The sequence below is a fragment of the Aethalodelphis obliquidens genome, unplaced genomic scaffold, assembly GCF_003676395.1.
Source record: "Aethalodelphis obliquidens isolate GAN/ISIS:26980383/991018 unplaced genomic scaffold, ASM367639v1 scaffold43, whole genome shotgun sequence".
In the NCBI taxonomy this organism is placed as follows: Eukaryota; Metazoa; Chordata; class Mammalia; order Artiodactyla; family Delphinidae; genus Aethalodelphis; species Aethalodelphis obliquidens.
Window position 1 is genome coordinate 11,106,135 of NW_020837987.1, and position 25,684 is coordinate 11,131,818.

Consider the following 25,684-nt stretch of genomic DNA (forward strand, 5'->3'; position numbering starts at 1 on the left):
GCCGGGGTCTGGATCCTGGGTCTGAGGGGGGAGGGGCCGGGGGGCCTGGATCCTGGGGCTGAGGGAGGAGGGGCCGGGGGTCTGGATCCTGGGGCTGAGGGGGGAGGGGCCGAGGTCTGGATCCTGGGGCTGAGGCGGGAGGGGCCAGGAGTCTGGATCCTGGGGCTGAGGGAGGAGGGGCTGGGGGCCTGGATCCTGGGTCTGAGGGGAGGAGGGGCTGGGGCCTGGATCCTGGGTCTGAGGGGGGAGGGGCCGCGGTCTGGATCCTGGGTCTGAGGGGGGAGGGGCCGGGGTCTGGATCCTGAGTCTGAGGGAGGAGGGGCCAGGGGTCTGGATCCTGGGGCTGAGGGAGGAGGGGCTGGGGTCCCGGACTACTGTGCCGTGAGAGAGGAGCTCCAGCGGCCTGAAACCGTGATTCCTCCAGAAAGAGGGACTCGCAGTTTGGGGTATTGAGGAGTAAGTTTCAGGTCCGTAGAGCTTGGCTCCTGAGGGCTGTGTGACCTGTACTCCCCGTGGACCATGCTGTCCTTCTCATGTGACCCCCAAACCCCCCAGGACTTCAGGCGTCTTCCCAGCCTCAGCAGTAGCCCAGGGCCCCAAGCTGATCGTCCACTCGGTGGACCGGCTCTTCAACACCACCTTCATCTGCACCGTCACCAACGCCGTGGGCACGGGCCACGCCGAGCAGGTGGTCCTAGTTCGAGGTAAGCGGGTCTTGGGGATGGTGTGTACGCCTGGGTCTGCTCCCCAAGTGTTCCTCCCTTCTGGGTCCTGGGGCTGCACTGGAGGAGGCTGCGCCGCCGACTTGGGGAGAATTCAGACCCGCCTCAATGATGGGAGGGGGATGGTGTGGCTTGCCCCCAGGTGGGATCTGGATTGGGGTGACAGGGTAGGTGCTGACAGAGGAGTTAGGACGTTGAGACCTGAGCTGGGGTCTTCCTAGAAAGTAGAGGCCTGGGAAGGGCCTTCAGGGAGAGTTCCAGGGACATTGGCCTGGCCTCCAGCCAGTGAGACACGCCCACAGAATTGCACAACTAACAGTCATGTGAGGGCAGCTAGACAAACACTGGGGAACAATGGACTTCTTACAGTGAGGGCTGGTCAGTATGACCCAGAAACCTGTTTGAGTGTGTGTTGGGATGTTTGTGTTTCTAGAGGTGGTATTTTGGGTTTGTTTTGCTTTGCTTTGGTTTTTGGATTTTTTTGGCCTACCACTTGGCTTGCGGGATCTTAGTTCCCCGACCAGGGATCGAACCCACGGCAATGAAAGTGTGGAGTCCTAACCACTGGACTGCCAGGGAATTCTCTGGAGGTGGTATTTTGGAAATGGTGGCTGATGTGTCTATGGGTCAATAGTTCTCTGAGTCTCCACAATGGGAACTCAAAAACACAGATAGGACCCAAGACTTAGCTGGAGAGGGAATAAATAAAGCCAAAAATAAAGCCCAGGTTTGGGCTGATGGAAGTGGGGTCGCAATCACAACTGTAGCCCAGGAGGCTTAGAGGGAGGCAGGGGGCCTCAGTGGGTGGGAGGAGGGCCCCCTCAGAAACACAACCAAAGACAAACTCATAGGCATCGCTGTGAAGACAGACACACCCACACCTGGAGACAGACGGAAGCAGGCCCCTTACTGAGATGATCAACACACACACACGCACACGCACACCCGGAAAGACACCCAAGTGAAAACGGATCCCTCTTGAGGAATTCAGACACTCGCCGGGGAGATATGATGTAGCTACTGAGAAATAGTGTCACAGACCACACACCCAGAAAGACTGTTGGCCCACCTTCAGCGCATCTGACACGGTCAGGTGCACAAACACACACACCTGGAGGCAGACACCATCACGCAAACATGCTAGAAGCCAAAAGAACCGCGGACAGCAACAATTCCATGCGCGGAAACATCGGCGCTCACACACAGATGCTGAGAAGGTAACTCGAAGACGTTCTCAAGTGCACACCCTCGGAAACTCCAAAAACCCCATTGTGGAGATTCTCTTTCAACAAACCGTCATCGGACAAGTATTTGCTGAGTCTTCCTGTTGGCCAGGCAGTCTCCTCTATGTGGGGAATACAATGGTGACCCAGTCTCAGTCCCTGCCCTCAAAGGAACAGCTGGAGGAGGGTCAGCTCCACCCACCCAGCGAGGTGCCCAACTGGAAATACACCCCCTGAACCTCTATCCCAGAAACTCACCAGAGAAACTGGTCTCCCCACCCGCACTGGGTCACTAGGCACCTCTGTGGGGTGGAGCCTGCAGAACACAGGCGGGATCACACTTGAGGGCCATCGGAGGAAGACAGAGCCACGAAAGCATGGACATGCCCCCGAAACACCCAGAAACCCCAGGGATATCCACCACTGGAAACCCCAAAGCGAACACGCTGGGTTCAGAGTTCAGCCTCGAGTGATATTCACCAAGTGAAACACACATACTCAGAGCCCCATCCGGAACCTGGGCAGTTGCGGGCTGCGGGTAATGCACAGAGAATCACACCCCCAGAGACTCTCCCAGTGGTACCCACAGACCCGCAGACAGTCAAAAGCTTCATGGCAAAGACGTGCACCTACGGATGGACGCCAACGAACGTGGGGACACCCTCTGAGCACCCTAGAAATCATCACGGGCAGTGAGTGTGCCAACAGGTGGCCTTGCCCGGAGAGGAGATTCACTCACAGCTCTTGACAGGGTCACGTCAGAGGGTCTCAGAGACGCCTCACGTCCCCACGCGCACTCAGAACCGCATACGCTCGCACGCCCGGTTTGGGGTTCGCGCCAGCGAAAACATGAGAACACAGGCAAGGCCACAGGCTAGACATTGCTTCAGAGAATTTCTGACCCACAGACAGGTACACGCTCACCCACCATCTCCAAATCATCATCCCCAGTAACACAGACACACGTTCCGACACGTGCGAAAACTGGGCTCCAGACTTCACTGAAAGAAATCTTTCCCATCTCCAGGGTACATTCCCCCTAAAAAGCTTCACAAAATACTACTTACCCTTCACACTTGAGGTAAACTTTTTCTGTTCTATTTTGTTTTACTGCTGCTTGTGAGGCACCAGACTGATCTGCAGCCTGCTAGGTCGTGACCCCCCCCTTTTTGGAAAGCATCCAGAAACAGATGCCTGGGTCCCAGCCCCTCTGGTGTGCAGAGGCGCAGGGAGGGGAGGGTCAGGTGTAAGTGGACCCCCCCCATCCCCCCCCCCCTCCCCGCCCCGGTCTCTCCCAGTCACACCCTGCATGCAGGGGTGGGGGAAGCGGGGAAATCTGATAAGATGCCAGTTGCATCCATGTCTATCCCTGTTGTGGGGCCTGGATGCCCCCTCCCTCATCCTCACTCCTACCCGCTTAGGGCTCCCTGACTTCCTTCTCCGCCCAACCCCACCCCCCATCCTCCCCCAGACCCCTCCCCTCCCACAAGCTCAGGGCCTGCTGGGAGAGGAAACCGGGACTGGGGGCTTCAGGAGCCCCATTCGCCACACTGGGGACACGTGCTCCCAGCCACTCCCGCTCCCGGTGTGTGTGTGGGGGGAGGAATTACCAGGAGGCCCCTCGCCCTTCTCAATCCCCTTTCTCTCAAGTGCAAAGAGCTTTGGAATCAGACAGCCTCACACTCAAATCTAGGCTGCCTCTTCCTGGCTGGATCAGCCCCAAGATTCCATGACGCTGACCTCAGAGTTTCTGGGAGGGGGTCTCAAACTCGGATGCCTACAGGGTCCTGGCGAGTGACCGGGGTGGCTAGGTGTGGAACTCTGTCCCCTTCGGAGTCACCAGCCTGACTCATCCACAGCCCATCTCACCAGGTGGAGGAGATGAAAGTTTAGTGTTGCCAGAAATGATTTTTTTTTTTATTTTTTGGCCACGTCTTATGGCATGCAGGATCTTAGTTCCCCCACCAGGGATTGAAGCCATGCCCCCTACAGTGGAAGCGCAGTCTCTTAACCACTGGACCGCCAGGGTAGTCCCTGGGATCTGATTTTCTTTTTCCCCCTAAAAGAAATCTGGAATTTGCAGTGAAATGGCCTAGTGCTTTAAATGTTAGCTGGCAAGTTTAATTTTGGTTGTTGGTTGGTTGGTTGGTTGGTTTTCTATTTTGTTAGCAAGTTTAATTTGGGGAAAACGCTGTGCAGGTGTAAAGAGATCCATCTGGAGGCCACCCACTGGCAACCCCTCCGCATACAAAGTGCCCAGCCTGTAGCGAAGAGGGAACGGGCTCTCCCTTCCCCCCACCTTCTTCTGCCCAAGTTGAGTCACCTCCCTAGTTCCCGTCACTGCCCTGCTGTGTCCTGGGTCCCCCCTCCCCACTCCCAGATGTATCCTCTTGACCTCGTGTCTCCCTTTCTCTCTCACCCCTTCTTCTCTCTCCTCAGACACCTCCCGGGCCTCGCCCCGAGACGTGGGTCCAGTGGTGTGGGGGGCTGGTGGGGGCGTACTGCTGCTCTTGCTGCTTCTGGCTGGGGGGCCCTTGGCTTTCATCGTGCTGAGGGTGAAGAGAAGGCGGAAGAGCCCAGGAGGAGGACCCGGCGGCAGAGGAGGGTCCTACGATCCGAAAACTCAGGTGTTTGGGAATGGGGGTCCCGTCTTCTGGACGCCAAGTGCCCCTGGTCCCCTGAGGCCAGAGGGTAAGGACGAGGAGGACGAAGAGGACGAAGAGGCAGAGAAAGGCCTCATGTTGCCTCCGCCCCCGGCACTCGAGGACGACATGGAGTCCCAGCTGGACGGCTCCCTCATCTCCCGGCGGGCAGTTTATGTGTGACCCCAAGACAGGCAGACAGCCAAGGGTCCCATACTGGTTGAACTTGTTTGTCCGGAAGACACTGGAGTTCAAAGCTACCTCCCGCTTCCTTTCCTGGGATGTGGAGGGAGGTGGAATGTCACACACTGGACTTCTGTCTCCAGGGCTGCATGGGGCAGGGGAGCCCCCCACCCCGGGGAGCTCGGGAATGGGGAACCACAGAGCACCCTCCCCCCCAGAGACTCGATTTGGGCTCCAGCCTGCTCTGGCCCCATGACACTCAGGAGTTAATAAACACCTTGGAGGAAAACATTGGGGGTGTCTTGTAATACATCGGACCCCCTCCTTGGGGGGTGGGACAGGGACTGCTTAGGTCCCAGGGGGTGGGCCCTGGAGACTGGGAGCCTGGTGGAGGCTAGACTTGGTGAGGCTGGGGTTGGGGGCCGGCGGGGGTGGGCTCTGGTCACTTGGGTCCTTGAAGGACACATTGGGTGCCCGAGACACCTAAAGCCAGTGGGACTGGGAACTGGGCTTGGACTCGGGAGTTCCAGGACAGAGGCTGCCTCCCTGGGTGGAGGGGCCAAACTGGCGGGAGAACTGAGCTCCCCGGGAGAGCGGGGCTGGGATCCTGGACTTGTGGGCCCTTGAAGGTGGGGAGGTGCTGTGATCTGATCCTCTGAGGGCAGCTCAGACCCGACCTCCCAGAGCTTGCTGAGGATACTGGGAGGGAGGACCGCCCCTTCATTCTCGGGGGCCCTGAGGGGATGGGGCAGGGGGGGTGCTGAGGAACCAGGAAAGTCCCGCCTCTGGAAGAACAAGGCAGTGGCCTTTCCTACCTCCTTTGTGTTCCCTTGTCCCCAGGCTGTGCCCAAGGGGATTTTCGGTGATTCAGAGGGAGGGGCTGCAGCTCTGCATCCTTCTCACTCCCCACCACCATTAGAAAATCTCCCAAACCCGGGCAGGGAACTGCGGTGGAGGCATGACGGGGGGCAGGGTTACCTCTGCTCTCCTGAGCCCCGTGACCACCTTGGTAAAACACCAGTGGCCTTCATCTCTGCTCCTGAGGCTGTCATGGGATTCAGTAAGGCTGCGCCCGAATGCCCAGCGTGGGGCTGAGCACGCAGGAGGGGCTTGGTGAGCCCGTTTCTTCCACCTGCATTGCCTTCCACTCACGGTGCGGGGACACTGCGGTGACTCGGGCAGAGCTTGCCTTGCCCTCCCGGATATGCAGTCGACAACAGGAATAGCAGCAATTTTAGGGTGAGCGTGTGTAGACTGAGCAGCAGTTACTCTGATATTCCCCCGCGCTCTGAAGCCCTCCAGAGGATGCCAGGCTGTGTAACAGGAAGTTGTGGAAATCGGAGAGTCCAGGGATCCAGGCAGCGTTCCTACCGGCAGCTTTCTCTCTGCATCTGTGAAGTGGGGTTGATGGAAGGGGGAAGCCTGTGGATGGGGCTTTGGCACACATGTTATTTCCCCTAGTTGTTTATTGTCGGTACCACCCTGTCCAGGGCCCCCCCCCCACCTCCTCCCACAATGGGAGGGTAGTGCCAGGAGGGCAGGGGCGGGAATTTGGCTGTTCTGGCAGACAGTAGGTCCCTAAGTGTCCCTGCCGGGCCCCGCCTTACATGTCTAGAAAAACACCAACTGTGTGCCAGACCCCACCCCTTGGAGCGCGCAGTGTGGAAATTGGCAAGTAAACAGGTAATTGCTCCGAAAACGATTCAGGAAGTGGGAAGTGTTACAAAGGAGAGGCCCAGAGGGTCACGGGCTTCTCTCCACCCCTTTTCCTGTTAGGTTAGAGGAGCTATGATTCTCTGCCTAGGATGACTCCATTCTATGTAATGAAGGAGGGGGTCTGATCCCAAATCCAGAATCACGTTCCGCCCCCCAACTTTTTTGCCTTTTCTCTCCATTCCCCATCACCTCTCTTCCCTTAGCTCCACACTCTCGCGTCATCATTCTGCTCTGGCCATATGGCCTCCTTGCTGTCTTTAAAAACAACTTGAAAAACTGCGCCTCGTGGCGCAGTGGTTGAGAGTCCGCCTGCCGATGCAGGGGACACGGGTTCGTGCCCCGATCCGGGAAGATCCCACATGCCGCGGAGCGGCCGGGCCCGTGAGCCGTGGCCGCTGAGCCTGCGCGTCCGGAGCCTGTGCTCCGCAACGGGAGAGGCCACAACAGTGAGGCCCGCGTACCGCAAAAAAAACCAACAAAACAAACAAAAAAAAACCTTGAGGCTTCCTCCCCAGGACCTTTGCGCTGGCTGCTCGCTCTGCCTGGAATGCTCTCATATTCTCATGGTTCACCCCCTACAGCTCCTTCAGATCTTTGCTCAAATGTCATCTCACAGTAAGGCTCTCTCTGACTGCCCTTGAGGACCCCTGCTCTGTCACTTATCACCTACCCTACTACACACTATTATCCTCTATCACTTACTATCACCTGGCATATTAGCTATTGTGTATATTTCTCTACTGGTGTCCTCCCTGCCCAACAAAACATGAGTCCAAGGTGACTAGGACTTTTGTATGTTTTGTTCACTCTATCACACAACAAATGATCATTAAGGATTAAGTGAATAAAAAGAATGTCCTCTGCCCTTGGGAAAAGAGGTAGACAGGTGGGTGGTGACTTGGGAGGTGGGGCTGGGAATAAGGCACTGTGGCTTCCGCCTGGAGACTCCCTCACACTGTCCCTCTTCTTGCAGAGACACCCAACACAGCAGGCGCAGGGGCCACAGGTGGCATCATCGGGGGCATCATTGCTGCCATCATCGCGACTGCTGTGGCCGCCACAGGCATCCTCATCTGCCGACAGCAGCGGAAGGAGCAGAGGCTGCAGGGGGCAGAGGAGGTGGAGGAGTGAGTGATGGGCCCTAAGAAGTGGATGAGGGAGGGGTCCCAGAACTGGGCGCACAGAGTTGGGGAGGAGGCCGGGAGAAAGTCATCAGCAATGGCTGAGTGACCCAAAATAACCATGACTTAAATGGGGTGGAGAGGAGAGTTTATTTCTGTCTCCTAGAAATCATGTCTATGACAGTTCTGCTCTGTGACATCATCAGAGCCCAGGCTCCTGCTATCTTTTTGCTCCACCTTCCCTAGTGCGTGACCTTCATTCACATTCCAAGATAGCTCCCCTCTCTTTTATTGTTGTCTATGTACATGACAACCAGACATGGCCATCCTGGCCTCAATGACCCCATTCCTTTCAGTGGGAAAGGGAAATGGAAATGGAAATAGAAGGCAGTCAGCAGCCCTGTAAGGGAACCCATCACTTCCTCTAATTTCCCATTTCCCAGGGGCCTAGTCACATGGCTGCCTCAGCTGCAAAGGAAGCTGGGAAACGTAGTCTTTATTCTCGTGGCCACGTACCCAGCCAAAATCTCTATTACTATGAGAAAAGAGGAGCCTAGATATTGGGGGAAACTAGCCCCACTTCTCTGTGTAGAACACTTATGTGACAGGCTTGATGAGATGTATGTTATGTACGTGATCTCAGTGAAGCCTCCTATCCATCCATTCATTCGTTCGTTCAATAGGTATTCAGAAAGTACCCGCTTGGGGCAAGACCCTGAAAGCTAGGAACACAATGAGACAAACACTTAAAAGATGTCCAAAAAAATAAAATAAATTTAAAAAATAAATAAAAGACGTCCACACACAAAAACATATCATATCATGGAAACCTGATTTTCAGATGGAGCTAAGGGTACCCATTTTCTCAAAGAGGAAACAGGTTCAGAGAGCTGAAATCACTTGCTGAAATTCATCCAGCAAGACAGCATTTTGGGGGCAAAATGGTTCTGAAATAATACGACCCAGTGTGTGTGAGGGGGAACACTTGTTAAAAATGCACCTTCCTGGGCTTACACCAAACCTATTGAATCAGAACTTTTACAAGAAGGGCTTGGCATCTGTATTTATAACAAACTCCCTACGATGCACAAGAAAGTTTGTGAACCACTGTCTTAATCATCTAGTCAATGCAAACCAACAACTTGCTGTTGATCTCTTTTTCTAAGCCCATGAGACCCAGTGGTGTCTGAGATGGCCCTGGCCCTGGTCTCCCAGGGTTCACAGTCTCAAGGAGACAGACCTGTTCCCAGACAGTGGCAGTCCATCATGGCCAGGGATGGGCTAGGGAAGCTGAGGGAGCTGGGAGAGGCTAGAAGGGGCACCTGACTCAGCCTGAAAGATGAGGGAGGGCTTCCTGGAGGCAGGGACATCTGAGATGGGGATTGAAGGCATAGTAAGCCTCCATCATTATTATATATATAGGATGCTCTGGTCTGAGGGTGTGTAGAATGAGGGAATTTAACAGAGTTTGGGGGGCAGGAAAGCATTTCATTCATTTTTTTCATTCCCTCTTCTAGATATTTCCTGATATTCCTCATAGTGTGTTCTGGGAACGCCATGTTGACAACACAGATCTCATTTTTTTCCCCTCACTTTGCTCACAGTGGGGTACAGTCGTTGAATGAGATCAGAAATAATATTTCAAATACAAACTCAGTAAGTGCCCTGTGAGGGACGTATAGGTAGATATGATCATATAACAGGAGTTCCAGATCCTCCTGGAGAGTCAGGAGGGCTTCCTGGAAGAAGAGAAATTCATGGGATGAGTAAGCTGGGTAAGGGGAGGTGGGTGATGGAAAGAGAGATCAGACAGAGGAAAGAACTGTGCAGTGGCCCTGGGGTAGAGGGCTTCTCAGGGCTTAGCCTTCACCTGACCTACCTCCTACCCCACAGCCTAGAGGGGCCTCCCTCATACAAGCCGCCGACTCCAGAGGCAAAGCTGGAGGAGCCGGACATGGTGAGCACTTCCCCTGGAGCCCAGGCTGCCCCCACATCCCCACACCACTTTTGCCACTGAGGTCAGGGCTGGGAGCGGGGACTGGTGGGGAGAGGCTGTCTGGGAGGGGGGGTGGTCCTGACCTGTCCCCCTCTCTCGCATCACAGCCCTCCCAGCTCTTCACCCTGGGGGCCTCGGAGCACAACCCGCTCAAGACCCCCTACTTTGATGCTAGTGTCTCGTGCGCTGAGCAGGTAGGAGCTCGGGAGAGGACAAGGGTGAGTTTGGGATCTGAGTTTAAGGGCCTCCTTACATAAGAGGTCAAGGACTAACGGTTACAACTCAAGTTCAGAGCTGTATCTCTGGTTAGACCTTAGAGCTCTGAGATACATTTAGGATTCAGTGGGGGAGGTCTTGGTTGTAGAAGTCCAAGGACATGGGGTGAGAGTTTAAAGTCATCCCATCAAAGAAGACTGGTTGAGTATCTCCATTTGCCAGACACTGTACCTGGAGCTGGGACAAGACAGACAGTCACTCCCCTCAGTGGCCTCCTGGAGATCAGAGGTTGGATGTTGAGTTTGAGACAAGTCAGTTTTCAAGGGGCTATTTAGAGCTTAAGTTTAGGTCAAGATTGAAGTCAAAGACTCATGGGGAAAGACTTGGGGTCAGTGATCAAAAGAAAAGGAGAGGCTCAAGATTAACAGGGTAGAGTCCATGCTCTGGGCTTTGAGTTAGGGACCAGCTGTATGATTGTCCCAGTTCAATATCAACCCAGGTGACAAGGGGTGACATAGGGTGAGGTCAGGTCTGGTTGGCATGGGGAGATGGTGGTCAGGATTTGAGGGTCAAGGAGCAGAGTGGGATTCTGTGTCATGTTCAAGAGGTGACCTTGGGTTCATTCCCTCCCGATCCCCAGGAAATGCCTCGATACCATGAGCTTCCCACCTTGGAAGAACGGTCAGGGCCCCTGCTCCTGGGGGCCACGAACCTGGGGTCCCCCATGCTGGTGCCTCCAGGGATGCCTGCTCTGGAGACGGTTTCCCTGGATCTAGAGGACGAGGAGGAGGAGGAAGACTATCTGGACAAGATCAACCCCATCTACGATTCCCTGTCCTACTCCAGCCCCTCTGAGTCCTACCAGGGCAAAGGCTTTGTCATGTCCCGGGCCATGTATGTGTAAGCCGCCATGGTCCTGGCCTCTCATCTCTCATTTTTTGATCCCTCAACTTTCTGCCAGGGATCTAGGGCCCCCGATCTCTCGCTTGGCCACTGTCAGTTAACACACATGCATCTCATCTGTGTCTTCTATCTTGGTGGCTCCACTGTGACCTCTAATCCATGATCTCTGACTCAGAGAAATGGGCCATGACGATGGAAAACTGATAACCTTATCTTAGGAGGGGCTGGAGAAGGTAGGTTTCTTCACAACCTCTTACCCAAGGGGTCCTCAGACTGTGACCTTAGATTATACCTCTCATGTCCCACCATCTCCAGACTCCCCCCAAATCCCAAAGAAGACCTCTGATTGGACCTCAGGCCGTCACTCCTAACAGCTCTGCTTGGGTGGGTGTTGGGGGCATCCTGTTGCTCAGACCTGAGCCCTCCAGGTGGCAGAGCCCCACTCGCCCAGTCCCCACCCTGTCCCCAGTGGTGGGAGGGAGGGGATTTCCCCAGCCCAAAGCAGAACTTCCCCATCTCCTCCCTCCTGCAGGCAGGAGTCTCAGGGTACAAACCCTTCCCTGAGCTCCCACTACCCTAATTCCTGTGTACAGAGAATTATGCCCCAGCTCAGGGCTACATGGGGTGAGCTTCATGCAGAGTGGGCCTTGCTGACCCCAGCCTTCGGAGAATTTGCTGTTAACTTTGAAGACTACTGAGTTCTCTTACTCCTGCCCAGTGGGGTTGGACCCACCCGCCTGGGTGGGGGGTGGGGAATGGATCACCTGGATCAGGGGTAGGGGATGTGATATTGTTTTGTAATACAGCATTTCCTACAAAATGAGTTTGTACTTTGACCAGGTCTCAACTCGTGTTTACTGTGGGCTGTGAACGGGATGGGGGTGGAACATAATGGGTAATGAATAGGGGGGTCGAGGGCTTCAGGGAATCAGTAGACTAGAAGTCAAGATGGGTTACAGACATTAAGAAAAGAGCCAAAGATGTGAAAAAGATAATTGAGGGGATAATGAGCAAAAATGCATAGCCAAAAACAGTGATGGGTAATGGAAGGAGTGGGGAGGAGTCCAGGGCATTTTTATTAACGAAAAGGAATCTGCAACAGCAGTCTAATGGGTAATGGACCGAAATAAACGAAACAAAGTAGAAAGAGCAGTAATTAAGTACGAGGGGCTCGGGCGTAATGAATAAATGGCAATAAGAATAGGCCAAAGGCAAATTATGAATAATGTTGTAATAGGAGCTCAGGGCGTGATGGGTAATAGGTCTGAAAGAATGAGCCAGGGGCAGAGGGATGAATAATGGAGAAATAGGGGCCGCAGGCATGATGGGCAATGGACCCAAAACCTTATGGTCAATTAAGAATTAGCTAAAAGAATTAGGGAAATGAACGGGCATAAATGGGCTAAAGGTAGTACAGGCAACCAAGCTGAAATGAATGGAGCAGAAGGCATGCTGGGTAATGGGACAGGAATGAATGGGCCAAAGATGGAAGACGCAGTGACCGGGGCAAGGGTTGGGGGGAGAGATCCAGAAGGCATGATGGGTAACGAAAGGGGTGGGTCTACGGCAACTGTCCCGTTAAATAGGTAAGGGGCATTGTGGGTAACAAGAAGCAGGACAGCGTTCACATAACGGGTTAGAAATCTCCCGTGGCACTGTGGGAAGGGCTAGCACTTCCGGCGTTCGGTGTGCGACTCCGGACTAGGGGGCCGCCCCTCTGCCGCGGTGCCTGGTGGGACGCGAGGCCTGACCTTGCTGCCTAGCAGCCTCTGCCGCGCAACCCACCTTTATCCGTGTCCCTTGACCCTGGCACATTAGCCAATGAACACAAAACGTTGATTACGTCACCAGGGTCCGACCCCTGTACATGCAGGAGCCAATCAGGATGCTTCAAGGGCAAAGGCCGACCAATTATCATGGCAACTTCGCTGAGGGGCGGAGTCGAAAGAGGGGCGCCTTCTGGAATGGGGCTGAGGCGATTCGCCAATGGGCGTTGCAAAGTGTGCAGCACAGACCAATGGCGGGCGAGCACCGGAACCCGCGGCATCTAGAGCCAATCGGTGTGGGCTCCCCAAGCCAATGGGAAGGGGGGGAGGTGTGCTTTGACCTGTCTGCGAGTGGGAACCAACAGAAAAGGACGTTCCAAAGAGGTGGGTGGGACTTTCATCCATGACTCCAATAGTAAGGCCAGACACTGAAGCTGGTGGGCGGACACCAGGGCCCGGTAAACCAATGGGCTAGGCGGGGCGGGGCGACGGTGCTGGCGGCGGCGGCGGCGGCAGCGGGTTCGGTTGCGCGTGGCGCACGGGGTGGGAGCGGAGCACACCGGGGGGAGGCGCTGCCGCGCGTGAAAACGGGGCTCCGAGCAGAGGGGTGTTCGCTGGCGCTGGGCCTGGAGCCTGCGGGCCTTGACCTCTGCCCTCTGACCTTTCCCTTTGCAGGCGACCATGGGGAACGTGTTGGCTGCTAGCTCGCCGCCCGCAGGGCCGCCGCCGCCGCCTGCGCCTCCCCTCGTGGGACTGCCACCGCCTCCGCCCTCTCCTCCGGGCTTCACGCTGCCGCCGATCGGGGGCGGCCTGGGTGCTGGAGCTGGCGCAGGTCGAGGTTCCGAACGGACGCCGGGGACTGCGGCCGCCAGCGCTGGAGGGACCGGGGATGATAGGGCCTGCGGCTGCCTGCCCAACCCGGGCACGTTCGAGGAGTGCCACCGGAAGTGCAAGGGTGAGGGGCTAGGGGCCCGGCGGGCTTGTGATGGCCCGGATATCGGGGGAAGGAGGAGCACACTGAGGACCTTGGGAATTGGCACGGACCGTTGGAATCATTTAACAGAGCGTTAGGAGTTGACATTGGGATCGAATGGTGGCACATTGAGCTTGGGGCTTAGAACGATGGGATCAAATGGTGGAACCTCAGGATAGAATGCCAGAGCAGTAGAGAAAGCCTTAGGGACCTCAGGAGCCCCAGGAATCAGCCAAGCCAGACTCTTGTGATTGGGAGGGAAACTGTGGCCCAAGGTCACAGTGTCAGCAAAGGGCCAGTGGAGGTGGGACCCAAAGCTTCTGGATCCTGGCTTGGAGTAATTGTGATAACAAAAGTGGTGGCAGCAGCTTACTGAGCACCGTCCTGGCATTCAGTATGTGTTAACTCATTAAATCCTTGCAATATTTCTATGTGGTGAGCATCTTCAACTTACAGATGATAAGTTTGACATAGATAAGGTAACTTGCCTAAGGTCACACAGGTAGTAGGTGGTGGCCCTGGAATTTGGATGCAGGCAAAGGCCTTGGTTCTGGGCCCATCCACTAGGCTATTTACTGGTTGGGATCCCTGGAGAAGGGAAAGCGGGGACGGTACGGAAGGAAGGGATGAGAAGTGTGTGTGTGTGTGTGTGTGTGTGTGTGTGTGTGTGTTGGAGTGTGACAGCACTTCTCTCTCCTTTAGAGCTGTTTCCTATTCAGATGGAAGGTGTCAAGCTCACAGTCAACAAAGGGTTGAGTAATCATTTCCAGGTGAGCCTTCCTGGTCCCATTATCCTCCAGAGGTAATCCCGGCCATCCCCCTGCATCTGCACGTACAACCCTTTTACTCCTCCCTAAAGGTCTGGGCTCCTTGGTACTTGGAAAGACTCAGAGACTCAGTGCCGGGCTGATCACACAATAGCGGCCAGTGGTAGGGTTTAGGGACCCAGAATCCAGAGATACACCATCCCCCCTCAGCCAGCATCCAGGCAGGAATGAAGTACCAGGTGTGTAGCCCCAGCCCCAGCCCCAGCACATCCCTTCTCTGAGTCTCTAATCCAGTCAGGCCACACCTCCCAGTCTTCATCCCCTGTCCAGCCTAGAGATGCCCTGATGGGGAAGCCAGATTGGCAAGTATCTCCCATCCCAGGCAGGAGAGGAGCTGTCCTGGGAGTGGGCTCGACTGGGTTCCTTAAGGGGTGGCCCACAGACTCGTCACCACAGCCCTCCCTCTTCTCCCAGGTGAACCACACAGTAGCCCTCAGCACAATCGGGGAGTCCAACTACCACTTCGGGGTCACGTACGTGGGGACAAAGCAGCTGAGTCCAACAGAGGTGAGGTTCCTTTTGCCATTCATTTACTGTATCTTCTAACAATGCAGCCAGTCAGGCGAAGAAGGCCTTGTCAGTAGGAGGCCAGGACTGCTGAGAGTGTTGGGAGGTGGAGACTGTCTCTCCAAGGTGCATCGGAACCTGGGTCATCCCTTCATCCTGACGCCCACGTCTCTGCCCAGCCCTGTGCTGGTTAAGTCTGGGGACACCAAGGTCACCAGACAGTGATGACCCAGAGTGGGCAGGGCTGAGCTGTAGGTCTTGCAGGGCTTTGAAGGCCAAGCTAGGCATTTGAACTTTCGCTATGGGGCGCAGGAGAGCCACAGAAAGATTTAAGTGAGGGAAAGACGTGATCAGATGAATGCTTTGGAGGTAGATAGCATTTCTCAGGCTGTCTGCCAAGGCTAGGTTAGGGGAGTGAAGGCAAAACCGGAGACCCGGAAGGAGGCTTGGGCAGGACACAGAGTTGCGGGACTAAATTAGGTCTTTGATTATATTAATGATTTCCATAATGATTTCCAATAAATTCATTTATTCAACAAACCTTCATTGTAACTCCCATTCTGTGCCCAGCCCTGTGCTGGGTGGTGCTGGGGACATAGCAGTGACTGAAACAGCCATGGGGCTCACAGCCTACTGGAGAAAGGGAGCAGCCTGTCCTCAGAGAGTAACAGTCCAGGGAGAGTGGGACTGAAATGGGGGAACCCAAAGGTTGTGTGAGCCCAGAGGGGAGCCTAACTCAGCCAAGGTGGTCTTGGAGGGCTTCCTGGAGGAGAGAACCTCATTCTGAGGCTTTCTAATCCTAGGCTTCTCACCGAGGCCCATCACGCATATACTTCTATGATGCTAGACCTCTAACCCTGCCCTCTGCCCCACAGGCCTTCCCCGTGCTGGTGGGTGACATGGACAATAGTGGCAGCCTCAATGCTCAGATCATTCACCAGCTGGGCCCCGGCCTCAGGTCCAAGATGGCCATCCAGGTGAGTGGGGGTCGAGTCGGCTGCTCCCCCAGCCACCCTGAGCACCAGGCTGCCCTTGGCATTGAATCCAAGAACCCAACGCACAGTGAGGCCAAACGGACCAAAGCATCAGAGTTTGGTGCAGAGAAAGGTTTATCGTAAGGACCAAGCGAGGGATACAGGTGGCTTGTGCTCTGAAGACCCAAACTCCCCCATAGTTTACATGGAAGAGTTTTAAAAGACAAATGGGGGGGGGGGGGGGGAGAGGGCTGCAGGACGTTTGACTTTGTTCTGGTTGGTTGATCGTGAGGTAACAGGGTGGAATGCCAGGAATCTTTTGCTCGGCCTGAAGTTACCATCCTCCACCTGGGTGGGGGGCCTTTTATATCCCTGAGAAAGAGCTAGGATTCCGCCTTATCGAGGCACTATTGTTTGACTATTATTTGATTGCTTTTCCTTTGTTTCTGCTTTCCTTTCCTTCCCTGATTAGAAAAGGTTTGGATTTGCCCTAGGGGAAGGCCTAGGAGACTGAAGCCTTTTCTCTACAAACAAGAAATGGGGGTTGAGTATGGGGACTAAAAGGCTTTTTGTACCTGGGAGGGCCCCATGGGGTCCTCCTCGCTTTCACCCTCACACTTGCCCCTCCCCTCCACAGACCCAGCAGTCAAAGTTTGTGAACTGGCAGGTGGACGGGGAGTACCGGGGTTCCGACTTCACGGCGGCTGTCACCCTGGGGAACCCAGACGTCCTGGTGGGTTCAGGTAAGAGGCACGGGGCTTGGTGGGGGTGGGGTGGGGGGATCAAACCCCAGTCCCAGCTTTGCCAGCAAATCCATTTCTTTCGCTGGCCCTCTTCTACCATCCAAGAAACAGTCACGGGCAGGTGTGACTTCAGAACACAGAACATCAAGCCCGTAGCATTGTTGGGGAGAAAGCAGGTTCAAGTCCCAGCTCTGCCACTGGCTTAACTGCGATTGTGGGAGCTTCCATCACCCTCGTGGGCTTCAGTTTCCTCATTTGTAAAATTGGGTTGCCTCACAGGGTTGTTGAGTGGGTCATGTGTGGAGAGCTTCGAATGGGGTCAGGCATGTGATGGGTCCCAAGGAAATGAGCTGTTCTTGTTACTACTCGTGGGGCTCTGGGGTTGCTCGGGGGCAGGCAGAGTCTACGTGCAGCTGAGGGGAGGCAAGTAAGTCTGAGATGGAGTTGGAGGAGGAACATTGCTGCTTAGGTTGGCTGGGGGCAGGCACCAGCTGACTAATGTCTGGACTTCTGATCTCTTCAGTTTGCTTCCCCCTTTTTTATTTTTGTCTCTGAGTGTCTGCTTTTGATTTCTCTATATTTGTTGAGTGAGTTTATCAATCACGTACTCTATGTCTTCCGCGTCCAGAGGATATGGTGGTGAACAAAGGAAAATTAGGTCTGTCCTCTGGGAGCTTCCATTCTAGTGACCTAAGTAAAGCAGATGGGTGATGGAGCTGTGTGGTAAAATTACGGCCTCGGGAGGGGTGGGCAGCATCTTGAGAGAAGGCCTCGTTACATAGGTGATAACTGAAAATGAAGACTGAAGGATGTGAGGGAAGGTGCCAAGCAAATATATGGGAAAAGAGCTTTTCAGCCGGAAGGAACAGCAAGTGCAAAGGCCCTGAGGTAGGACCCTTCACTGGAACATCAAGGAGGACTGGGGCTATAATGAATGAGGAAGGAGGGCAAGTGGTAGAAGAAGTCAGAGGCTAACAGGGCCAAGTCCCTTAAGGCTTTGTAGAGCTTTGGCCTTTACTCAGATTGAGTCTGGGGCCACTGGAGAGGGATAGGATCTGACTTAGCTTCTAACAGGACCACTTGTGTTGACGTGTGGAGAACAGACTACAAGGGCTTCCAGCCTGGTGGCAGCAGAGGGGGTGAGAAGTAGTCCGGGATCTGGATGTACTTTGAAGGTGGAGCGATGGGATTTGCTGCTGGGTTGGGTGTGGGAGATAGAGGGAGGTCCGAGATGAGCGGTCAGCCTTTTTTGTCTTGAGCAACTAGAAGGGTGGAGGTGGTGATTCCGGATTCTTGTGTCTGCTGTTGGCTCTGTCAGGAAGAGCAGGCTCTTGGGCAGTGCGTGCTGAGCAAAGGTGTGTGAAGGTGGGAAGCCAGGATACCTGTATGCCCAGCACCTGGAGCGCTGCTGGGAACAGAGTAGGCGCTCAGAAAATACTGAGCAAAGGAGTGAGCGGTGGTCACAGCAGGTCCTGTTTTTCACCTCCTGCCTTTCATCAGGTCCTAAGCATACTGTGCGTACCCGGTCCTTCATTCAGTCCCTCGAGGCACTAGGGATGGAGCAGTGAGCAAATGGTTCGTGGAATCCTTTCAACAGCCTTGTGGGGTAGCGCTGCCATCATCCCCGTCTGATTGAGGCCCAGAGAGGGCAAGTAACTTCCCAAGGAGACACAGCAAGGCTGCCTCCAGAGTCCATGCTCCTCTCTAGGGCACAGGGCCCCCGTCCCCTCAAACACTCACCGGCATCAGCCTTTCGTGTTCCTCAACACTGGCCTCTAGGTCCCTCCTCCCTGGAGCCCAAGCCAGTGACACTCTCGTCTCTTAGTTCCTACAGGTGTCCCTTCCTCCCTTCAGGGACTGATCAAAACTTCTGGTCCCAGGTCAGTGCTGAGCACATGAGTAACTGACCACTGACAGCTGGGTGCTCCATCCGCTCTGAGCCTCAGTTTCCTCATCCATCTCATGGGCACAATTGCAGGGAGGTCACCTTGCTGAAGGAGTCAGTGGGAGAAGCTGTCAGCCCCAAGTGCGGGGCCTGACATGCCTAGTTAGGGTTCGCTCTGGGTTGGATCTCCATGCCACCCCACATGGGCAGGCGGATCAGGGTTCTCACAGATGAGGAGAGCAAGGCCCAGGGTGAAATCAGTCCCCCAGGATCACAGCTAGGAAGCAGAGGAGCTGGAGTTTGAATCACGGCCTAGGCCTAACTGAGGAGCCAGTGGTCGTACGTGGTCCCCAGCCGTGGCCTCGGCCCCTCGTCTGGAGCCTCTGCTTCATTCTGAGCACCTAGCATGTGCCCACCTTGGGCGGGGCGTTGCTGGGACACACACACGTGCGCGCGCACGTACACACACAGCCCTTCCCTGTCCTCACCGGGCTCTTAGGCCGGTGGGGGAGACATTTGCCTCTAAACAAACAATCACACGGTGACTGCATTACTGTTGGGAGAAATCCTACGCTGGGAAGGTCCAGGTTGCCGTGAGAGCTTATAACGGAGGTCCCATCTCTCCTGGAGTGACAGGGGCAGTGTCTAGACCGAGGCAGGGGAAGAGGAGGGCACCGCTCCCAGAAGAGGGCTCTGCATGGACAGAGCCCCAAGGAGCGCGGTGAGGGGAGGGTGGGAAGCCGTTCTTTTGGGCCGAGGTGAAGAACCACCTTCCCTTCGGTGCTTGCCTCCCCGCCGCAGCATCTGCCCTGGGTGCCTGCCCTTCCTGCCCGAGGTGACTTTCCGCAGGGATCCAGATGTGGCCCCAGCCCTGCAGGTTTCGGGAAACCATGCTCCTTTCCCAGGTCTGCGCTCTGCCCCTTGCCCAAGGCCTCTTCTTTGCTCACAGACCTCTGACTCACTTTCTTTCCTTCTCATGAGGTTTTGAACTCAACAGGTTCTTCATGGCCACTCCAGACATTGCAGAATGGCCCCTGGTTGAGAGCCACTGGCTTTCACAAAGCCCCTGCCTTGGGGAGCTCCCGGGGGAGCTGGGTGTGGACACAAGTGGGAGGAAAAAACAGAGCAACTTAAGGAGAGAGATGCAGGAAGGGCTGGGATGTTCAAGAAAAAGGCCTGTGTGGAGATAAGCGCTGCACAGTGAGTTGTGAAGCTCTCGGAGGAAGCCTGTTTCAAAGCTGGGGACGAGCCACGTGGGGCCTTGCACCTGTGCCCTGAGGAGCTGGGGTCTCCTTGGCACTGGGGAGCCATAGCGGGTTCTGGAGCGGGGAAGGGGGAGCAGAGCCAGGTGTGTGCTTTAACAAGATCCCTGTCTGCTGCATGCGAAGCTGCTTGGAGTGTGTGAGACTGGGGCAAGAGACCAGGGAGAGGGGTGGGGCTTGGGGAGCAGAGGGCGAGGCAGGCCCGGGAGATGGGGCGTGGGAGAGAAGTTCAGGGCCCGCGAGGCACTCAGTTCCAATCGTGGCCAGAGACTCTTGAGTTAAGTCCCCTTGTGATCTCTGGATGGTCACTTTTCCCTCTGTGGGCCTGAGGTCCCTCTTCTACTGAAGGAGTGGCTGCTCCTGGCCAGAGGTGTGCTGGTAATGGCTTAATAGCCGCCTCAAGGGGTAGGGGCTAGGAGGTGGATCTGTGTCGTCTACTCATGGGGAGAAGCCAGCTCCAGCCCGCCCTGACCACAGCCTCCCCCAGGGCACCTCCAGAGCCCTGGCCAGCAGCCCTCAGCCTTGCTCAGCCCCCGTGGTGGCAACCCTCACCCAGGTGTGCCTGAAGATATGAGCAGCCTGATCCTGTCGTCCCGTCCTGCCCTGCTCCCAGAGCCGGTCCCTAGTCTGTGCCTCTGATCTCTGTCTGGGAAGCGTCTTCCCGTCTCCGGTTCACACCTCGTGCTCCTGTCCCCGAGGCTTCATCCCACTCCCACCCCCGGCTCTGGGCTTTCCCTGTCCCTACCTTCCCTTCTGCTCTGGTCTCCCTCATTCTGGCTGGGGGTCCAACTCTAAGCTTATGTCGCCTGTCCTCACCTGCTCTGTCTTGTCAGGTTGGGAATCTTCAGTTCCTCCACCCCTCTCCATTTCTTTTCTTTTTTTCTTTCTTTTTTTTTTAAATATTTATTTGGCTGCTTTGGGTCTTCGTGGTGGTGCACGGGACCTTTCGTTGCGGCACGCAGGCTTCTCTCTAATTGCGGCTTGTGGCGCGCGGGCTCCAGAGTGCACGGGCTTAGTTGCCCCGCAGCATGTGGGATGTTAGTTCCCTGACCAAGGATCGAACTGGCATCCTCTGCATTGGAAGGCAGATTCTTAAGCACTGGACCACCAGGGAAGTCCCCATCTGTCTGTTTCTGATTGTTTCCCTGTCTCTACAGAGATGTCTCTTGTTTTCTTTTTCTCTGTCACCACTCCTTCTGCAACCCCCAATCACTCTCTCTTCCTCCCTGGTTTTTCCTCTCCACAGAGATTACATCTGTGGCGTCTCCTCTCCTGGGCTTTCAAAGACAGACGCAAATGAGTCCTTAGGCTCAAGGAATTCAGCCCAGTGGTGGAGTCATGGGTTAACAGACACTCAGGCGGCCTCAGTCAGAGCCATCCCTCCTGCCGAGGGACAGAGGTAGCAGGGCCTGTCCTCCTGACTGCCGGGTGCTGGCTGTGTGCCAGGCCCTCCCTGTGCACCGCACCTGCATCCAGCCCTCTACTTCTTCTCACAACCTCATGGGGTGTCCCATTCACAGCAAAGTGAGGCCAGTGACCCGCGGTTACTCTACCAGCAAGTGGTAAGGCTGGGATTTGAACCCAGGCTGTCTGGCCCCCCGAGGTGTGCTCTTACCAGCCCTATCCTTCCTATTGCTCATGGCGGCATAGTGTCTCAGAGCCTGGGCTCAGGGCTTGGAGAGGCCTGGATTCTGCCCCTGATGCATCGTGTGACCATGTGGAAGTGACTTACCCCCTCAGCCTCTGTGGCTTCCTCTGTAAATGGAGACAAATCAATGCAGAGCAGATGAGGTCCCAGGGGGCCTGGGAGGCTGACCTCAGAGCCCTGCGAACTGCTTGAGCAAGGAGCCCGAGTTGGGGCTTCCCCGCTGGCGCAGTGGTTAAGAATCCGCCTGCCAATGCAGGGGACATGGGTTCGATCCCTGGTTCGGGAAGATCCCACATGCCGCGGAGCAACTAAGGCCGTGCACCACAACTACTGAGCCTGCGCTCTAGAGCCCGCAGGGCTTCCTGCGCTCTAGAGCCCGTGCATGGAAGCCCATGCACTGCAACGAAGAGTAGCCCCCGCTTGCTACAACTAGAGAAAGCCTGCGTGCAGCAACAAAGACCCAATGCAGCCAAAAATAAATAAATCAGTTAATTAATTAATTAATTTTTAAAAAGAGCCCGAGTGGGAGGCCTGAGGGAGCGGGAGTCCAGCTGGGCAGAAACTAACCACCGAGCCCAGAAGTAATACCTTCCCATCTCACCTGCAGGAATCCTCGTGGCCCACTACCTCCAGAGCATCACGCCGTGTCTGGCCCTGGGCGGAGAGCTGGTCTACCACCGGCGGCCTGGGGAGGAGGGCACTGTTATGTCACTAGCTGGGAAATACACATGTGAGCCTGGGGACCCTGGACTCCTGGGTCTGAGGGAGGAGGAGCCTGGGGACCCTGGACTCCTGGGTCTGAGGGAGGAGGAGCCTGGGGCCCTGGACTCCTGGCTCTGAGGGAGATGGGGGAAAACCTGGGTTCCCAGATGCCGAGCCCCCTTGGTAACCTGCCCCACCCCCCACCCTGCTCTCTTACAGTGAACAACTGGTTGGCGACAGTCACGTTGGGTCAGGCGGGCATGCATGCAACATACTACCACAAAGCCAGTGACCAGGTGAGCTGGTCCAGGGACTGGCCGCGTGGCACACGTGCTGGGTGTGGGGTGCCCGGGGCTGGCATGCCTGAGAGTTCAGCCTGGGAGGCTGACCCGTGTGTGTCGCCCTGGCCCCCCCAGCTGCAGGTGGGCGTGGAGTTCGAGGCCAGCACCAGGATGCAGGACACAAGTGTCTCCTTTGGGTACCAGCTGGATCTGCCCAAGGCCAACCTCCTCTTCAAAGGTACAGGCCTCCATTTCCCTGTGTGGGAAACAGGCAAGAGGTGGCTCTGAGTGGGTATACCGGCCGGGGAGATGGTAGAGGGCAGTGTGCCGGGCCCCCAGGTTGCCCAGGAACGCTAGTTGAGAGGGTGGATGGGTGCCTGGGCCCTGAGCTTTGCACCTACCACCCCCCAAGTGGCCCTCTCCCAGTCTGCGCACACGGCCCTCGCTTTTCTTTTTCTCGTGAGTGGAAGGCAACTTGGAGCACAGCCGGCCGACCCCACAGTCTCACGTTAGGGAGGCTGCCCAGTCACAGCCAGATCCGGAACCTTCCCCGAGGCCGACCGACTCTAGTCTTAAGTTTCCTCTTGGGCCTCAGTGGCTCTCAGGTTTGGGGTGTGTGGAGAGAGCCCTGGAAGGGCCGCTTCAGTGGGCCTGGGTCAGGGTTTCCGAAGGCAGCCAGGAGGGCCAGGGATTGGGTTTGGGGGTTTTTATTGTTGTCGGGTTTTGGGTTTTTTTTTGCTTCTGAAGCCCGCCTTCCCTGCCCACCTCTCGAGCCCTTGCTCTGCAGGCAGCCGGGGTCAGAGGCTGGGTTTGGGTTCAGTGAGTTCTCAGGCTCCACCCTGTGGGGACCACACCAGGTACTTGCACACCTGTCAGGTCCTGGGGCACAGGCCCTGGAGGAGATTTCAGTCTTTCTCACTTTTTTTAAAAAAACTTTTATTGGAGTATAGTTGATTTACAATGTTGTGTTTCTGCTGTACAGCAAAGTCAATCAGCCATGTGTATATATATTTCCACTTTTAGACTTTTTTCCCATATAGGCCATTACAGAGTATTGAGTAGAGTTAGAGATTTCAGTCTTTGCTTCAGCAGATGCTCAGCACCTGCTCTGTGCCCGGCCTTGTGCCGAGGATGCTGGGGACACAGCAGTGACCAGGCCCCTTCTCCCACCTCCACCCCCCAAGCCCCGGGGCTCACAGTGGGAGGGACAGACCCATCCCCAGAGAGCAGCGACCTGGTGTGGACAGGACTGGGATGACGGGGCCCATGAAGTGGCGGAGGGCTTCCCGGAGGGAAGGGGTCACTGAGCTCAGAGCTGAAGTACTTGGAGGGCATGAAGAGGTTTCAGGTGGCGGGGACAGCACGGTCCGTGGTCTGGCCGGTGGTATCTGAGGTGGGCCGGAGGGCAGCTCGCGGGGATGGGGCGAGAAGCCAGCGCAAGGCTCTAAGCTCGGTTGTTCACCCATAGGTTCCGTGGACAGCAACTGGATCGTGGGCGCCACGCTGGAGAAGAAGCTCCCACCCCTGCCCCTGACGCTGGCCCTCGGGGCCTTCCTGAATCACCGGAAGAACAAGTTCCAGTGCGGCTTTGGTCTCACCATCGGCTGAGCCCCTCCTGGCCCCGGCCTTCCACGCCCTTCCTCCTTCAGATCCCACCTCCCCCTCCCCCTGCCACGGAGGGGAGACCTGAGCCCCCCTCCCCCTCCCTTCCCTCCTCCTCGGGGGTCAGGGGGGCAGCGGAAAGGAGGGGACCCATCACCCCCGCAGCTGGCGGGGGGCTCCTGGAACCACAGGCACGTCAGGATTCGGAGTACCAGGGGCGGCGTGCCCGGTGGGCCTGGGGTCCAGGAAGGGATTCTGGAATCTAGGGGCGCCCGGGATTCTGAGCACCAGGGGCAGAGGCGGCCAGACAACCTCAGGGAGGTGTTGGGGTGTCCCCGTGCCCCAGAGGGCCCTAGGCCTAGCCCCCAGGGGGCAGCAAGAAGAGGCGCTTCCCCATCCCCAGTCACTCCACCCTGCCCGCTTTCCCATCCACCCTTCGGTATAAATCATGTTTATAAGTTATGGAAGAACTGGGACATTTTACAAAAAAAAAAAAAAACCTACAAAAAATATACATGGAAAAAAAAAGAAATGGCAGGCGTCTGTTTTCCTCCACGTGTCTGTGGTCCATTTGGCCTGTTCATTTGGTCTGACCTCCCACAGTGACTAGCAGGGGCCAAGGGAATTGAGCGGAGTCCCTGGCCAGAGCCCAGACCAGAGAGGGGAGGGGCCTGGCCGAGGATCACACAGCCTCCCTGTGACCTTCCCTACAGGGGCATCACAGGCCTTCCCTCGCATGGTCTTGTGGTCTTGGCCTGGCCAGCATGGCTGCAGAGGACTTTGTCCCTGTGAACTGAAGCAACAGGGGTGAGGCTGTCTCTGGGTGCAGGGGTGGGGGTGGCGAGCTGGGACTCCGGGGTCTTTCCAGGTTCCCCGGGGTCTTTCCAGGTTCCCAAAGGGGCAGGGCACGAAGGGGTGTGAGGACTTTCTGATAGGAAGGTCAGAGCTTCCGAGAAGCTTCAGGAAGCATTCAAGCACCGGATGGAGAGAGTTCAGAGTCGGTCACTCCTGCTCCAGGCAGACCCACATCCTGAGCCCTCGCCAGACAGAGGAGCCGAAACCCCGCCTCTCACACTGGGGAGGGAGGCTGCCGACCTGACCCGTGATGAGCTGTCACGGCCCAGAGACCACCCCACCGGCTCCCTGCCAGCGCCAGCTGAGCCCCAAACAACAGGCCTGGGCCTGGCTGGCACTGGGGCTCCCTTCCTGGGATCAGGCATCCAGCCTCCCCTGACCCCATGGCATCCAATGTTCCCACCCCTCAAAGGACCAGGAGTGAATCCCAGCTCCTCCAGTTCATCCAGTGTGGCTTTACCATCCACCTCAATCCTGAATCTTGTCTCAGTTGTCTCCCATCTGTGTAACAGCTGGCGTTCATGTCACAGAGGTGCTAAGGAGGGAGGGGACAGTAAGGGCCCACTGTGGCACATCACAGAAGTTAACTCCAACTCAGGGCCTGCTGTTTGCGAGGAACTGCTCAGTACTTCCTACATATAGTAGCCTGTTGCTTCGCCGAACGACGGTGTTAGGTGCAACTGTTTTCCCGGTTTTGTGGACCAAGAAACTGGATGTTCAGAGAAGCTAGGTCATTTGCTCAAGGTCACACAGATGGCAACCGGCAGAGCCTGGATTCAGGCCCGGACAGTTCGGTTCCGGAGTCCACAGTCCTAACCAGGCAACACAACACGAATGCTTCAAGCCCTGCGGAAGTTACAACACGCACCGATTCCTGGAATCCACGATGCTTGTGTTGGGGAGAAATGCTGGATTTCCAAGTCACAAATGGGGAAGG

The 25,684-nt window shown here is 56.1% G+C and overlaps 2 protein-coding genes across 6 annotated transcripts in view; both read left to right on the plus strand.

The window, feature by feature from the left end:
* The window catches only part of NECTIN2 (nectin cell adhesion molecule 2), a 28,355-nt gene extending 16,783 nt beyond the window's left edge, over window positions 1–11,572 (plus strand). The window contains exons 5-10 of one of the 5 annotated variants that reach the window (XM_027079800.1): window positions 556–704; window positions 7,460–7,613; window positions 9,125–9,263; window positions 9,501–9,564; window positions 9,711–9,821; window positions 10,460–10,571. In XM_027079800.1, coding sequence (XP_026935601.1) covers window positions 556–704; window positions 7,460–7,613; window positions 9,125–9,263; window positions 9,501–9,564; window positions 9,711–9,772 — 568 coding nt within the window. In that variant the 3' untranslated portion in view covers window positions 9,773–9,821; window positions 10,460–10,571. Of the gene's footprint in view, window positions 1–555; window positions 705–4,384; window positions 5,062–7,459; window positions 7,614–9,124; window positions 9,264–9,500; window positions 9,565–9,710; window positions 9,822–10,459 lie in introns of those variants that run through there. The other 4 variants (XM_027079799.1, XM_027079796.1, XM_027079798.1 and 1 more) reach the window with 4 other exon arrangements.
* Window positions 11,573–12,970: 1,398 nt separating this feature from the next.
* TOMM40 (translocase of outer mitochondrial membrane 40) lies at window positions 12,971–24,420 on the plus strand. The gene is made up of 9 exons (XM_027079802.1): window positions 12,971–13,443; window positions 14,164–14,231; window positions 14,703–14,795; window positions 15,671–15,772; window positions 16,407–16,512; window positions 21,915–22,037; window positions 22,229–22,305; window positions 22,426–22,528; window positions 23,759–24,420. Exons 1-9 carry the CDS (start codon window positions 13,170–13,172, stop codon window positions 23,896–23,898), a joined length of 1,086 nt encoding a protein of 361 aa, XP_026935603.1. The 5' UTR covers window positions 12,971–13,169; the 3' UTR covers window positions 23,899–24,420.
* The last annotated feature ends 1,264 nt before the right edge of the window (window positions 24,421–25,684 follow it).